Consider the following 14,278-nt stretch of genomic DNA (forward strand, 5'->3'; position numbering starts at 1 on the left):
ATTTGGGTGTTAATATGTAATTTATCTATCACACGCTGAGGGGGACATGGTCTGTATTTAAATTAAAGATATAAATATATTTATAAGTAACTGAAGTATTACATTGAGCCAGGTTATAGGTTTTGATTAAATTGGTCTTTTTCTTACTGTGTTTTGTCATTTGTATTATTAGTCCTGTAGGGGGTGATTAAATAAGACTCGTAAGTAGGAAGAAGAGAAAAAAAAAAATGGGGGATATCCGGGACTTAAAAAAAAAAAAAAAAAAAAAAAAAAAAATTGTCTAATCACTAACAGGCAGGTAATCGCTACCTACCTGCCTGTTGTGCCCGGCAGTGTTCTTCCCCCATCACAGAGCTGTCAAGACTGCTCCTGCCGTAGTTTCAGCTGCCTCTGCTGACGTCAGGTCTACAGAGCGGCAGCTTCTTTTCCGCCCTGCTCTGTCGACGGGGAGTGACTGCTGACGTCCTGCTGATTGACAGCTGGCTCTCCCAGTTTGACTGCTGGTTCCCCACTGCCTATCAGAATAACTTTTGCAGTCTTGCCCTGTCAGAGCAGAACGGAAAAGAAGCCGCCTCTCTATGATGGGGAAGAACGGCACCGGGTACAACAGGCAGGGAGGTTGCAACTACCTGCCTGTTCGTATTTAGCCACTTTGTTTTTTAAAAAAAAAAAAAAAGTGCCGGATATTCCCTTTAAGTGTGGTGAATGGATAAGTCCCTGTATACCTCTAGGGTCAATGTAGGCTGTACAGGGAAAGTGTGACAGCAACAGCTTGTGATCCTTCTTCCTGATGTCATTTGCAGTCTGTCCTGCAATCAACACCCAGCACACAGAGCCTGAAAGTAGAACTAGGTATTCATCAGATTTCATGATGCCTTGCACAGTGCCAGAAAACATTTTTGAACCTCCACCATACTTGACTGTAGGTACTGTATTCTTTTCTTTGTAAAGCTCATTACATTTTCAGTAAAACAGTAAAATTATGTCCTTTACCAAAAAGCTGTCTTGGTCTCATCTGTCCACCAGCCTTTCCCAGAATTCCAACTGTCGACGGACAGTTTGCGCCGACACTAGTGCACCCTGAGCCTGCAGGACAGCTTGAGTTTATTTGGAACTTGATTGGGGCTTATCCACCACTTCTTTTTCGGTTCTCCATGCTTAGTGTGACACACACAGTCACACAATGCAAAGATTGAGTCAACTTCTCTTTTTATCTGGTTTCAGGGGTGATTTTCATATTGCCCTCACCTGTTACTTGCCACAGGCGAGTTTGAACAAGCATCACATGCTTTAAACAGTTGTTTACCAACATTTTGTAAAAGGTGCCAACAATTTTGTCTGGCCCATTTTTGGGGTTGTGTGTGAAATTATGTCCAATTTGCCTGTGTGTTATTTGTGTTGTTCCAGTACACACAAAGGAAATAAACATGTGTATAATAAAATATGTGTAACTGCAATAATTTTCTGGGAGAAACTTCATTTTCTCGAACAATTTCAAAGGTGCCAACATCCATACAATGTCTATGAATGAGTGGTAGGAGTGGGTCCAGCCTCTGCGACCCCTACCCATCTCAAACAATGCTCAAAAGAAGGTGGAAACTGCATCTATAAAACATTTGTGTGTCTAGGATATGAGATCAATGCTCTTTACGCTTGGATCTGACAGTGGTAACCTCTGCTGATCAATAGAATAAGGTGACCGAAGAGCTTCAGCTACAGGTGGCTCAGAGGCAGCATGACCAACATGCCTATAACAGGCCATGAGACCTTTAAAAAAGCAGAGCCAATAAAATGAGGAGTAGGACGCCTTCCTAGGACTGCTCCTACTTTGATCTAGAGATTAGAAGAGGTTATAAAAGGTAGCTGGTTATTAATGTCTCAAGTGAAAAAGGAAACAGAAGACATGACAATGAAGTGCAACGGCAAAAAAGAGAAAAAAAAAATAGTAATGAAAATGGTTATCAACTTGTAAGATTATGTATAGGAGACAGGATGAGTGCAGATCATTGCTCAGTATGATCCACCTTGTTTTTTCCAGCTGTATTCTGCATTGTGTTCTGTAAATAAAGCAATGTTACAAGGAGGGCTCAGCTTCCTGCAGCTTCTTCCTTTTCCTTTCAAGTGACTTTTGTGTAATACAAGCTTGTCAGTGGCTTTTTATAACCTCATTCATTGTTTAAACTACTTATCTCTATCCCACGATGACCTGTTTCCTGCGTGCCGGGAGAAATGCCATTTCTATAGAAATTCTACTTACAAAAATTACTCAAGAATTAGACTGGGTTAAAAAAAATAACACCCCACCTCCATAGAAAAACAATGATTCTGCAAAGTCCAGCACAATCTTACCTACAATACTCTTCTCTGGAGCTGGAGGCACAATATATCCAAAGTGCATGTATTTTGTAGCTAATTTACTATGAAGCCCAAGGAAATCACTAAACCTTCTCTTCACGGAGAACTCGCTCTTGTTGAACATCGAGAGAGACGTCTAGAGGGATTAAAACATATATAGTTAGCTTGATGTGTCACTACATAATGGAGAAATAATATTTACCAAAATTATCTCTATATAATCCAGAGGCGCCATCTGAGGTCAGATCCGTGGTGCATATTATTTTATTCACCCATCCGCCTTACTGGTGTATAACTTATCATGGTTATTACTAAGCTCTCCAATGTCATACGCTGCCCGGTCTAACACAATTATATTACAAAGAGGTTCTGCTGTGTCCAGAAATAACTGAGCTGCTACACACCACAACCTCAAAGTGACTATAGTGTTCTCATGTGTATTGGTGAATATGCGCAGCCTGGCCGCTGCCCTCTGCTCTTCCAGATTATAATGTGCCACCACAGTGGCATGGGGAGTGCAGTGCCAAGTCTAAGGACATTGTATAAACATTGAAATAAGTACATTTTTGCACTAACATTTTGGTTTTAATAGTTAACTCATAAAGGACACATTTTATTCACATTCTATCCCTTTTCTTCTTTCCTCAAAATATACACCGGGCATCTTCTGACAATCAGACAACACCGCAAATACAAGAATTACACTTTGCATTGTGATCTGCATGCCACTGTGAAGCCTGCTAGAAAGCAGGAGGAAGGTAACGCCAAGCGCAGTGCTTGACCTTCTCCAGCGGAGGTGCCATCGCTCCAGTCACATGGAACTCTTCAGAGCCTCGCTTCTCCGAATCGGTTCGTGTCTGAGCGGCCAGGCCACCAGCAATCGGGAAGTTATTCCTTGACCCACTAAAAAGGTATATGAAGCTAGGTTTCCCAAAACTGTACATGCCAATATATCCACAACTAGAGGAGAAATTAAAGAATAAGAACTGTGGTTTTATTCCTCTCTGCAGCCACCATTTCATGGTATGGACAGTTTAACTGGTGCTCAAACTGGTGAAAAGTCCTCTTTAAGGTCTTCCAGAGTTTTGCATCTTAATAAATAAATCAATGTACAGTAAGTGCTGTTCTACTACTCTCAAGTGGACTTAAAGAAGCCCTCCTCCCATCAATTTTTATCCTCTTAATACATTGCAGGTATCATATTATATAGCAGTCTGTACTTACAATTGCTCATTTTGCCTTTCTACCCAGTTAATTCTTCTCTTTTCTCTGCTTTATGTAGAAACAGGAAGTCTCTTGCCCTTGCAAAAATCATTCCCATCTTCAACTCCTGACCCAGCTGCTCTGCCCCTCCTCCCTGGTCCAGGGACTTTTGCAGGGATTCATGACTTATACAGGGAAAATTGACCTCCTGTTTCTACATAGAACTTAGAATGATTCAGCTGGTCAGTTTTTAATCACATGATGTCATAGGCCTAATGGAAAAACAGAAGAATTAACTGGGTAGAAAGGCAAAATGAGCAATTGTAAGTACACAGTGATATATAATAGGAGGATTGTAATATATTAAGAGGATATAAACTGATGGGAGTGCTTCTTTAAGGATCAGATACTGTGGATCAGTTGTGGTCAGAAATGAATTTAATTGCATATGTGAGAAAACAGAGCCTCCCGGCAGACAATCCACAGTTAATTACACAAAGTATAACATGGTTCCTTCTGCTCCATTTTCTACTTCTGGGGCTGTATAATAGCACATTATATTGTAGTTCTGTGACAGCTGCTTGGTTGTCACAGTTTCTGGTTTAAAGTGGTACTGTATAAATTTTCTGCAAGCATCACCATGAAAATTAAGGCTAAAACTAACCTTTGTTGATACTTTGTAGGCCATGTAGGCATTCATCCCATCGCCTAAAATAAAAATAAAATCGGATTATTTGTCCTAGACAAATTATAATGGCCTTATGTCTAGTTATAGCATGCAGCACTCTACTAGATAGGCATCAGCTTAATACACCAGAACCAGACGCCGTTAAAGAGAACCACCAAGAATACTACATCAAGATAAAAACACTAAATCTGTAAAGTTAGTACCGTACTTACCAACTTTCTCCGGGTCTGAGACTCCTATTTCTATATCAAAATAATCTCCATTTGATTCTTCCTCAATCTAAAAACAAAAAGTATTAGAATAGGAATTTAATTAATAAATTGTCTTCTAATAAACAAATGTACATACATAATAGAATTACACACGATTTAACAGTCAATCCTGAAGTTTTACATTATATTACATGTATTTATTGTTTTACCATAGGAATGAAAACAAATGTCTTAAAAGAGATGAGAGGTTATACGATATTGGTGATTCATCCTTAGGAAAGGTCATCAATATCATAATAGTAGTGGTCCGACACCCAAGAGCACTATCGATCAGCTGACAATGACAGCCGGATGTAAACAATGAATTGAGGTGCACTAGCCAGCTGAGGATCAGTGTGTAGTGGCCGCTGCAGAGCACTGCAGAACAGCTCCTATTCAAGAGAAAAGGTCATCAATATCGCACAACCAATTTAATAAGATCAGTCAACAGACTTTAGGTAAGGCTCAAAAAAGGCACTATACATTACAAAGATTTCTAATGTTAGTAAAAAGCTACACTTGACTTTACAGTTCCTGAGTGGTTGTATTAAAGGAAGTATGTCAGCACACAATGACAGTTCAAACCAAGCACAGGCGCACTTGTGCACCCGTGTCGAAACAGTTCAGTGCACCTTCCCACCTCCTTCTCCACTAATTGGCAGCTCTGGCATTATAAAGCTAGAGAAAAGCAGAGATTGATGGAAAATAAGTAGCTGGGAAGGTGCACGGATTGTTTGGCCCCGCCATGATGCACGCGGCACCTGTACTTGTACTTGTACTGGAACAGTCAGTCTGCGCCGAGTCCCTTTATGTTACTTGGGCAACTGAAGAGAAGTTAACAACTCCCTGTTATGATAAGGACAGCCATGGCAATTACTTACCAGAGTAAAAGTATCCCCATTTTGGGATTAATTGCACATTAAACCTAGAAATTAATGCTTCAATTACAAAAAAATATATAGTTGCCCTCACTGTTGAGCTGCATTTACACCGACAGGTGAACGAGCGTTGTTAACTTCATGATTATCTTGCTGTGTAATCAGGCTGTCAATCATCCGCCGATGAGAGATCAAATCACTTGTCCAGTGGGTGACCGGATCGTTTGTACAGCGCAAAAAACTATGCATCGTCCCGAAAATGAAAGGACTCGTGCTGCATGGAACCATGGCAGCCTGTGCGCATTGAGTCATTATTACAGATCGCTCAATGCGTGTCGTTTACTTTGGTCTGCCTGTATAAGCAGGCATTTATAAGACCGCCAACCAGAAAAGGTTTACCGATCAGCGGTCCTATCATGCCGCCAATCAGTCCACGTAAACAGAGCCTTACAGCCTTTTTTGCACAATCAGACTTTTAGAAATCCATCAGAAAAAAAAATTCCTGCAGAAAGCTTTATCCTCAGTAGTAATGAGTGAGCGTGCTCATTTAACCCTTAAATAGAGCACGCTCGGGTGCTTACCGAGTATCTTTGGCAAGCCCGTATATTTTGTTCGAGTCCCTGCGTCTGCATGATTTATGACTGTTAGACAACCTCAACAAATGCAGGGATTGCCTGTTTGTTAGGGAATCCTCACATGTGTTGAGGCTGTCTAACAGCCATAAATCATACAGATGGAGGGACTCGAACTTAATATACAAGCACGCCAAAGCTACTCGGTAAGCACCCGAGCAAGCTCGGTTAAAGGGTTAAACAAGCATGCTCGCTCATCACTAGTCTTTAGCTAACGGCTGACTTCCTAATGGATGGGGCTTATCTATGGTTTGTCCAACTACAGACAGGGCAGAAGGGGGCGACTTCATGAAAGGCCATTTCCCAGTAAAATAAGTAAAGGCATATCACAATGTTAGGCTATCAATTATTGATGAATGGAGATCCAACTGCTCGGGCCCCCCACTAGCCCTTAAAATGAGGAGGGGGGGGGACAATCCTGTCCCAGGCTCTGCAGAGATCTACAATGCCATATTGCCTCCACAGCATATGGCACCATACAAATTCTCAATCAATGCAGCAAAGACCATTTAGAATATTTCCAGGCCCAGTTTGTAATAAAGGCCTAATCCTGACAGAGCTGCTAATGTTACTAAACTACTTGTGCCACTTTTTCTGATCTATTCATCTACAATGCAGAGCCAGGCATGTCCAAGGTATACGCCGCTCTGGTCATCGCTCTTCCATGTTGCATGGTGAGTACTCCGCTTGTATCTATGGTTTGTCTCACTTGACTGAACGCTGTATAATGCTGCTGGTGCATGAAACCAGGAAAACCGGAATACATAGGATTGTACAATGCCTGCCCTTACCTCATCTCTAGAACGATCATAAATAATAGGGGCGGAAATATTAATTGCTTCCATCCGTGGGGTAATGAGTGATGTGGGGGTAACAGGAGTGATGGCGGGACTGGGCTCTGAGGACAGGATGAGGTCCCGCTCAGGACTATCCAGGGAAACTTCATCTGTAGCTTCTAAGAGAAAAAATATATATTTCATAATTATCAATTACAAAACTAATCCTTAAAATTTGTCTACCCGGCAAACATCCATGGCATAAAGAGCAAAAAGACAGCAGTAAATAGAACGTGAAATCATGTGATCTTTTGATCAGATACCAGTGAATTTTTGACAATGTTCATGAAGATCTTCATAGGTAAGAATGTAAGATGTTCTCTCGCCAATATCCGGGAACAGCTTACACCTGTTTCCCTGTGGCCCGAGGGCTCCAGACTGGAAGCCGGCTGTAATACACAGCCAGGTACCAGCTGAAGTGGCTAGTATCTGAGCTAGCCATTTTACCCCTTAGATGCCCTGTCAGTCATCTCAGCAACTCCCCCACCCTGGGGAACGATCATCCAGAATCAATCGAGTGAAGCCGAAGCCACGAGGTCAGACCAATCTGTGGCATCACCTGCAATATTGCAGTATACATAATCATCTCCACTTATAAAAAGCTAATGATACTCGTCTTTTTTTTTTTTAAAGCAAGAATAGAAATTGAGATATATTAGTGAACCTAAATGGCATTTGTGATAGAGATATCTTAAAGGGAATCTATCACCAGGTTTTTGCTACCCCATCTGAGAGCAGCATGATGTAGGGGCCGAGACATTGATTCCAGTGATATGTCACTTACTGGGCTAGTTTTGATAAAGTCACAGTTTTCTCTGCTACAGATCTAGCAGATCTCTGAATGCTGAACTCTGTATAACCCCATCCATATCACTGATTGGCAGCTTTCTGTGTACACTGTGCATAGGCAGAAAGCTGTCAATCACTGATGGAGGCATGGTTATATAGAGCTCATGAATATGGAGGTCTACTAGTCCTCTACTGATAATGTATGGCAGATAAAAGTGATTTTTATCAAAATTATCGCAATTAGCCCTGTAAATGACATCAATGAAATCAGGGTCTCTGTCTCTTATTATGCTGGTCTCAAATTAGGGGGCAAAAAACTGGTGACAGATTCCTTTTAAGAGCTAATTAGCATAGTAAAACCTCACTCCTGCAGTATTTTGCAGCATACAGTAAGTGGAGATGTTGCTTTGCTCCACCCTCTCTGTGCCCCGTACACACTCATACTTATGATCAGCATAGTCTCTGCAGCATGACACGGGGGGCTCACTCACCCACCAATGCATGCTATATGAGGAACGAGCACAATCCTGTTTACAGATGTTCTTGATCTTCAAAGTAAGATAAAGTGGTTATATGAAACCGCCCGACCGAATAACACCAGATAGAGCCAGAACAATGACTAATGACAAATCAAGGGTTTTGTTTCTTCGCCTGTTCACTTTGCAGAAAGCAAATATACAGTCAATTGCATTACCATATTATTTAGGCCTAAATTCAAGTACGGCAACTCCCAAAGAGAAAGAAGATATACTGAATCCATAATGGGGGTGGTTGTGAATATACGCATGTACACGAGCCGAGTGACAGGACGTGTCTGAGAACCAGCCCCCCAGTGCTGCCCTTTGGTATATCAGTAGAAGTGTAAACTCATGTTTAACCAGTAATCTCTAAATTACTATGTAACCAAGGGTGAAGTAATGTCCACTGAAGTGCACGGCTTAACCTGAAGACGTAGATTCAGTAATATCAGGAATGGTCACTACGGCCTCATAGCTCTGCTCCACAGGAGTCTGATGTATTAGGCTATCCAGAGGAATATGCCACAAATAGGAGCATCTCCCTACAAGGACCCATGTCCAGAATGAGGGCCTGTAGTGCGCCATCGGGAATGGGAGCTGAGCACAACTTGTACAAGTTGGAGAGTAAGGAAGCTCGGCAATCTTAGAACTCCCATAAAAGTATATTCTCGATTTGACAATGTGCTGTCAGACAGGGCGACTGCAGACCTTTCTGCTGAGAGCAGACAGCCCCTTTAATGTATAGGATGTCAGTGGCAGGGTGCTCTCCCCTCTTAAACAGTGTCACTGTTTCTTCATTGTTATTAATATATATGTATTTTGTATGGAAACCCTCTTCACATGCACAGCAGCATGGAATTAATGGTGCTAAAAATATTATTATTATTGGAGGGCAGCGAATATTAGCAGCCACCCCTCTACGGATCACAGTGGGCAACTGGGGTCCGCTTTGTTGAGAGGATTGCAGGTCCCAGTGGTGGATATGAAATAAACATCCCAGATAGGACAACCCCTGTAAGAATATACAACAGAAGTCTTTGATATGGTAAAATGAGAAATCCATGTCCTCTCTCATTGCATAACATAGTAAAAGCACCGGTGCTTGTCGCTGCAGCCTCTGCACTGCAGTACCTGGTGCTGCCGCTGGGTGCACGCATGTGAAAGTGGCTGATCTGTACTGCCAGACAGCATGGCACAGATAACAGTAATGGGCATGAGGCACTGCAGTGAGCACCACCTACCCTCCAATTGCTTGAAGGGAACCTGCCGGCAGGTTTTGGCTATGTAAGCTGAAGACAGCATGCTGTAGGGGTTAAAACACAGATTTCAGCAATGCCTCTCTTACCAAGATCTGAGGTTTTGTTTGCCTAGTATGATTATTTTAGCACCAGGAGCTTATCATTGCTGTGAATAGCTGGTCCTGAGAGCTGGTCTGACACGCCCCCTCCTGTGATAAGCACCTCATGGACTCTGTACATGGAGAGCCTGGGGTGGGCGGGGTTAGCTTCCTCAGCTCTGCTTCATGCCAACTCAAAGCTCTGATTGTGAGAACTGCTGCACCCAAGAAACTAAATGATACATCACTGGATTCAGCTTCTCTTTGCCTACATTATGCTGCGGTCAGATGAGGTACCAAAAACCTGCTGACAGATTCCCTTTAATGGTGGTGGAGGGGTTTGTTTTTCATACCATCAACCAATTGCACATTAATAACTGCACCATGACACGCATTTATTTTCCTACACGTATTATCACTTCCATTGAGAAATAAATGAGAAAATTACCAGCAAAAAGATCTTCCCGGTCATCAGTCAAAATAACGTCTGTTTGTTTGGGGCCATTAGAGTTTGTACTGATATCTTCTGTAGGAAGACTGGCGGGCTCAGGAGAGGACGGGCTCGACTGGAAAACAAGAAAAAAAATATATATAACAGAAGTTAACATGTTGTATTCCACAGGTCTGTCGGTGCCTATAAACAGCTGACTCCGTGCTTTCATAGTAAAAGCAGAAAGGAAATAGTTTTAGGTGTCAGCACTTTCCATTTCCTAAGCTTCGAAACAAACAATAGGTAAGGAAACGCTCCATCACAAGTCATCAGGTCACAATCATTGCACCAGCTAAAAACGCGGCAGCCCCTCCATCCGCGGCAGCCCCAAGTTCACCATCTAACTGTAGAGCTGGAGCCGTGCGGACAGACCCAAATAAAAGCCGTAGACTAATCCAGCATCCAGGGGGCTCTTCAGTAAAACATCCAACCCTATTAACATCCACCTTTTGCCCCTGTGCTAAAATTAAACAAGAATACTTCACACAGAGGGGGACCGTGTACCATCATTGTGATATCACAAAGCCACATTTTAGGCTGCACTTACACAAATTATTTGCGATTTTTTTTTAATACCCTGTGGATTTTTTTCCTAAAGTGGGTGAGACTTTGTGGGAGGGAAGGGATGGCCCAAAGAATGTACTATTGTTTGGCCAGAACCCGATGTAAGTTATAAGAATTCTATCCCAGGTGACAGTTTGCAAAGATTTCCTCTTGTGGTGCTTGGGTCGCCCGGCCTTAAGTAAATGTTCTCCGTAGTACCTACAGATGAAGATGGGTTAACATGCTGCGTATTAGTTATTTTTTTATGGCTCAAAGTTGGAACCCATCCCAATGACAGAAGGAAAGGGAAGCTTTTGGCATCAGTTCCAGATTCGCCTTACTCAGTTTCACTATAGGAGAAAACCAAAGCAGAGCTACAAACACGTCCTCAGTGTGCGTTGTGTGTTAGTCATTTTTCAGGCTTAAAACCCCAAAGTACTGAGCACAATAATGAGTCAGAAAAGTTGAGGTGAAAGTGAGCAACACTTTAATTTTTCATTATACTTGTGTAAATCACAAAAAAAAACTTCTGAAGAAATTGCGCAAGAAAAACAGCAAAAAAATGCCAATGTGGCACATACTATAGAAAGGAACATTTCTAAAAGACAAAAGAATCAGCAGAGGTCTCATTTCCTGCCACCTACCTAAACAATCATTTTCTACAGCGTGCTACAGAGGGTGGCACTCGTCACATCTGTCCCCAACCAATGTCTCCACCTCACCCATACCCACACATTAGGACCAATGTCACAGTAAGCCACAGGAAAACCATGCAAGGCCTCATTCAGACGTCTGATTTTTCACATACACAGAAAATGGTCCAAGTGTCAGTGTTCATCAGTGTTTGCCAGGGTCTGCTTTTACCAGCAGTGATCTTCACGTATGGAAAAGTAAATAATTGACAATACTTCTCCTATACAGTCATGGACAGCACACAGATTGTACACTGCCACCATCTTGAAGAACATACAACTGTATGGGTGATATGTCTCACATGGTCTGCAAAAAATATATATATATATATATATATATATATATATATATATATATATATATATATATATATATATATATATATATATATATACGAATAGCAGCGTAGGCTTTAATGGGTATGTGTGCAATCAGAAAAACAATATAACATGTATGTGAAAAGCAGTGGTGTGAACAGCATGTATCCTCTCCTACAAGAAATAAGCCCTCAGACTAATGCAAATCGTTCACTCGAGTAAACCGTCCTGAGCATGGGCCGCATATCAGAAGGACAAGTTGACTAGCCAAAATGGCACACAAGAAAAAAAAGTTTATTTTATTGAGGTAGAAAAATAAATAAATACATTGACTCCTAGCCATGCCCAGTGTATTTAAGATGGGGGCGCTGCTCCTGCCCCTTCTCACCAGTAACTGCCGGCTGCCCTTTATCTTTTTTCCCCTCTTTTGTATTTTCTCATTACCATTTATTGGCAGCGCTGTAATAATCCAGGGATTTCCAACACTTTCTGCTAGTACAGACAACTTTATAATGCAAAAATTATCTGTCCTCAGCACAAGTCCAATGCGGTCCCAGGGCCTGAATATTTAATTATCAATTAAAAAGCGAGCAGCTTTCCAAATCACACTCGAGTACGGCACAATTCCAGTGTTAATGAGCGCGGTCTGTTATTCTGTGGCATTTTGGAATGGCGGTAAATGAAGAAACAATATAACACCAGGCTATACCATGGTGAACAATGAGTGCAGCGTGTCGTCTGTCTACGGTATGTATTACTGAATACGATCAGTGCATGGAGGGGAATCTGTCCGCAGCTTACACCCCCGGGAGGGGAAGAGCACATAAGCCGGTGGTGAGCGAGAAGGCCAGGATTCAGTGCCCCCCAGTGGTGATCACACGTCCCCCTCAGCGGGGGTGAGGTGCATAGGCAGCATCCTGGGCACTGATCAGGAAGGGAGTCGTTTCTTGGGCGCTTCGCATTGTGGTCTTTGGGGCACTGACACATGGCTTTCTTGGTGCCTGTACTGTGAGATTATTGCGTGCATTATCCCTCTATCACAACATCTCTAATTGCATGAATCTATAATTGGGGCATCACCTTAACGCTTGTTCACAAAGTTTGATTTTTTTCTGTGCATTTTTCTTGCAGAAAAATCACATTTTATTGTAAAAAAAAAAATCAGACTTCTAAAATCTCATTCACATGGTGTTTTTTTTACTTGCGTTTTTTAACTGTGGTGCATTTGTTAAGAAAAAATGCATCATGTCAATTCTTTCAGAGATTTTACTGAAGTTTTTCCCCATTGAGATCAGACTGGCTTAGCACCAAAAAAAACCATCAAAACTGTGTAAACAAAACACCATATCAAGAACAAGTAACTTCTCCTGCACTTTTCTAGCCATAGCCTGCTTATTTCATGCAGCAAAAAAGCAGCATTTAAAAAAAAACAAACAAAAAAAAACCTAGGTGTGAACATTCCCTTACTATGCATATTGCCTTACAGAGTCATCTTCCGGTTTGCCATCACAGATTACATTACTCCATTTCTTGGCAAAAAGATCAGTGGGACCCTCAGCCCCATCCTGGGTGCAGCTCCCAGTACATGCATTCTGTGCATATTTCTACCGTCACATCAATGTGTTTCTTTGGTGGTGGCATGTCTTTCTTAGGATCAAATGGATTGGTCGTGGTGTAATCCCCACACACACACACACACCACAGGCAGAAGCTGGTGTCACCATTTAAGGTGTATGGTCTCCCTCAGGATCTAACTGACCACATTTGGCTTATACCTTACCTTGACCAGATGTTTCTGACTCGTCGCGCACCCTAGTCCACAGCTCAGTCTGCAACATAGACCTAAAATCTGAACTTGAGACATATCTATAACTGGAGGGGGCGCTCTAATATGTGCTAAACATTAACATATCCACTAGGCATATGGAGGCCAATCTAGTTTTCTAGGGAGAAGAGGGCAGGTTCAGAACACTAATAATAGATTTTCCATTCATTTCAAAAAGTCCAAATATAATCTTGACTGCAAACTTCAATGTGATACGATACCTTAGATCACCAAGTGTTTGTCAAGTGTAAGGGCCCTATACACATTGCATAGATGTAGTATGAATGATCGTTCGGCTGGTGGCCAACTCTCCCGACTTCACCATACACAGTGACTATGAGAGACACGGCCAGACTCCTCTGCAGAGGCCTCCAGAGGGAAAAAAAAGGATTGGCCGCTGGAAAACCAACAGGCCGGATCCTTCTCTCCCCTAACCATCTTTCAGTGGAGAGTCGGGTACCCAGTGGTGTGACGTATCTGGGGCCTTTGGGGCAATGTTGACTGAAATACATCCTTGTAAATAACCTTCAGCCCCTGCACTGTGCCAATCCCGACATGTGCAATTCAATGAGACCTAAAGAGTGTCTCATTAACAAGTATGAGAGGAGAACTAAAAGACCTGGGGAAGAAGGCCTGAGATGAGACTACATCACATGCACCAGGAACCTGCTCATTTGTCCGCTGGGTTCATCCTTCTGGTTCTGACCTTCTACAGTTCTATGTTGGAAACAAAAATCCAGAAATCCTGCATTATAGGAATGTGTTGACCGGTAAATTGTACCTAACAAAAACCCCTCCCTTTGTTCATGTGGGTCACAAACAAGCTCAACGATCCCATCCCCAGAAATCACCCATGGTCTCGCTTCTAATTAAACTGCATTAACGAAAAGTGAAGGTGTAACCCTGCTTCCAAAAGCTGCACTC

At 42.2% G+C, this 14,278-nt stretch overlaps 1 protein-coding gene across 1 annotated transcript in view; it reads right to left on the reverse strand.

Annotated features, from left to right (window-relative positions):
• The window catches only part of SNX2 (sorting nexin 2), a 47,707-nt gene that overhangs the window by 29,550 nt on the left and 3,879 nt on the right, over positions 1-14,278 (reverse strand). Inside the window, exons 2-6 of the mRNA XM_073676859.1 lie at positions 9,935-10,052; positions 6,799-6,962; positions 4,459-4,525; positions 4,223-4,266; positions 2,350-2,491 (exon numbers count right to left, since the gene is read on the reverse strand). Coding sequence (XP_073532960.1) covers positions 2,350-2,491; positions 4,223-4,266; positions 4,459-4,525; positions 6,799-6,962; positions 9,935-10,052 — 535 coding nt within the window. The remainder of the gene's footprint in view (positions 1-2,349; positions 2,492-4,222; positions 4,267-4,458; positions 4,526-6,798; positions 6,963-9,934; positions 10,053-14,278) is intronic.

This window comes from Phyllobates terribilis, unplaced genomic scaffold (assembly GCF_046119375.1).
Source record: "Phyllobates terribilis strain yellow unplaced genomic scaffold, ASM4611937v1 Scaffold_1__5_contigs__length_1240528914, whole genome shotgun sequence".
In the NCBI taxonomy this organism is placed as follows: Eukaryota; Metazoa; Chordata; class Amphibia; order Anura; family Dendrobatidae; genus Phyllobates; species Phyllobates terribilis.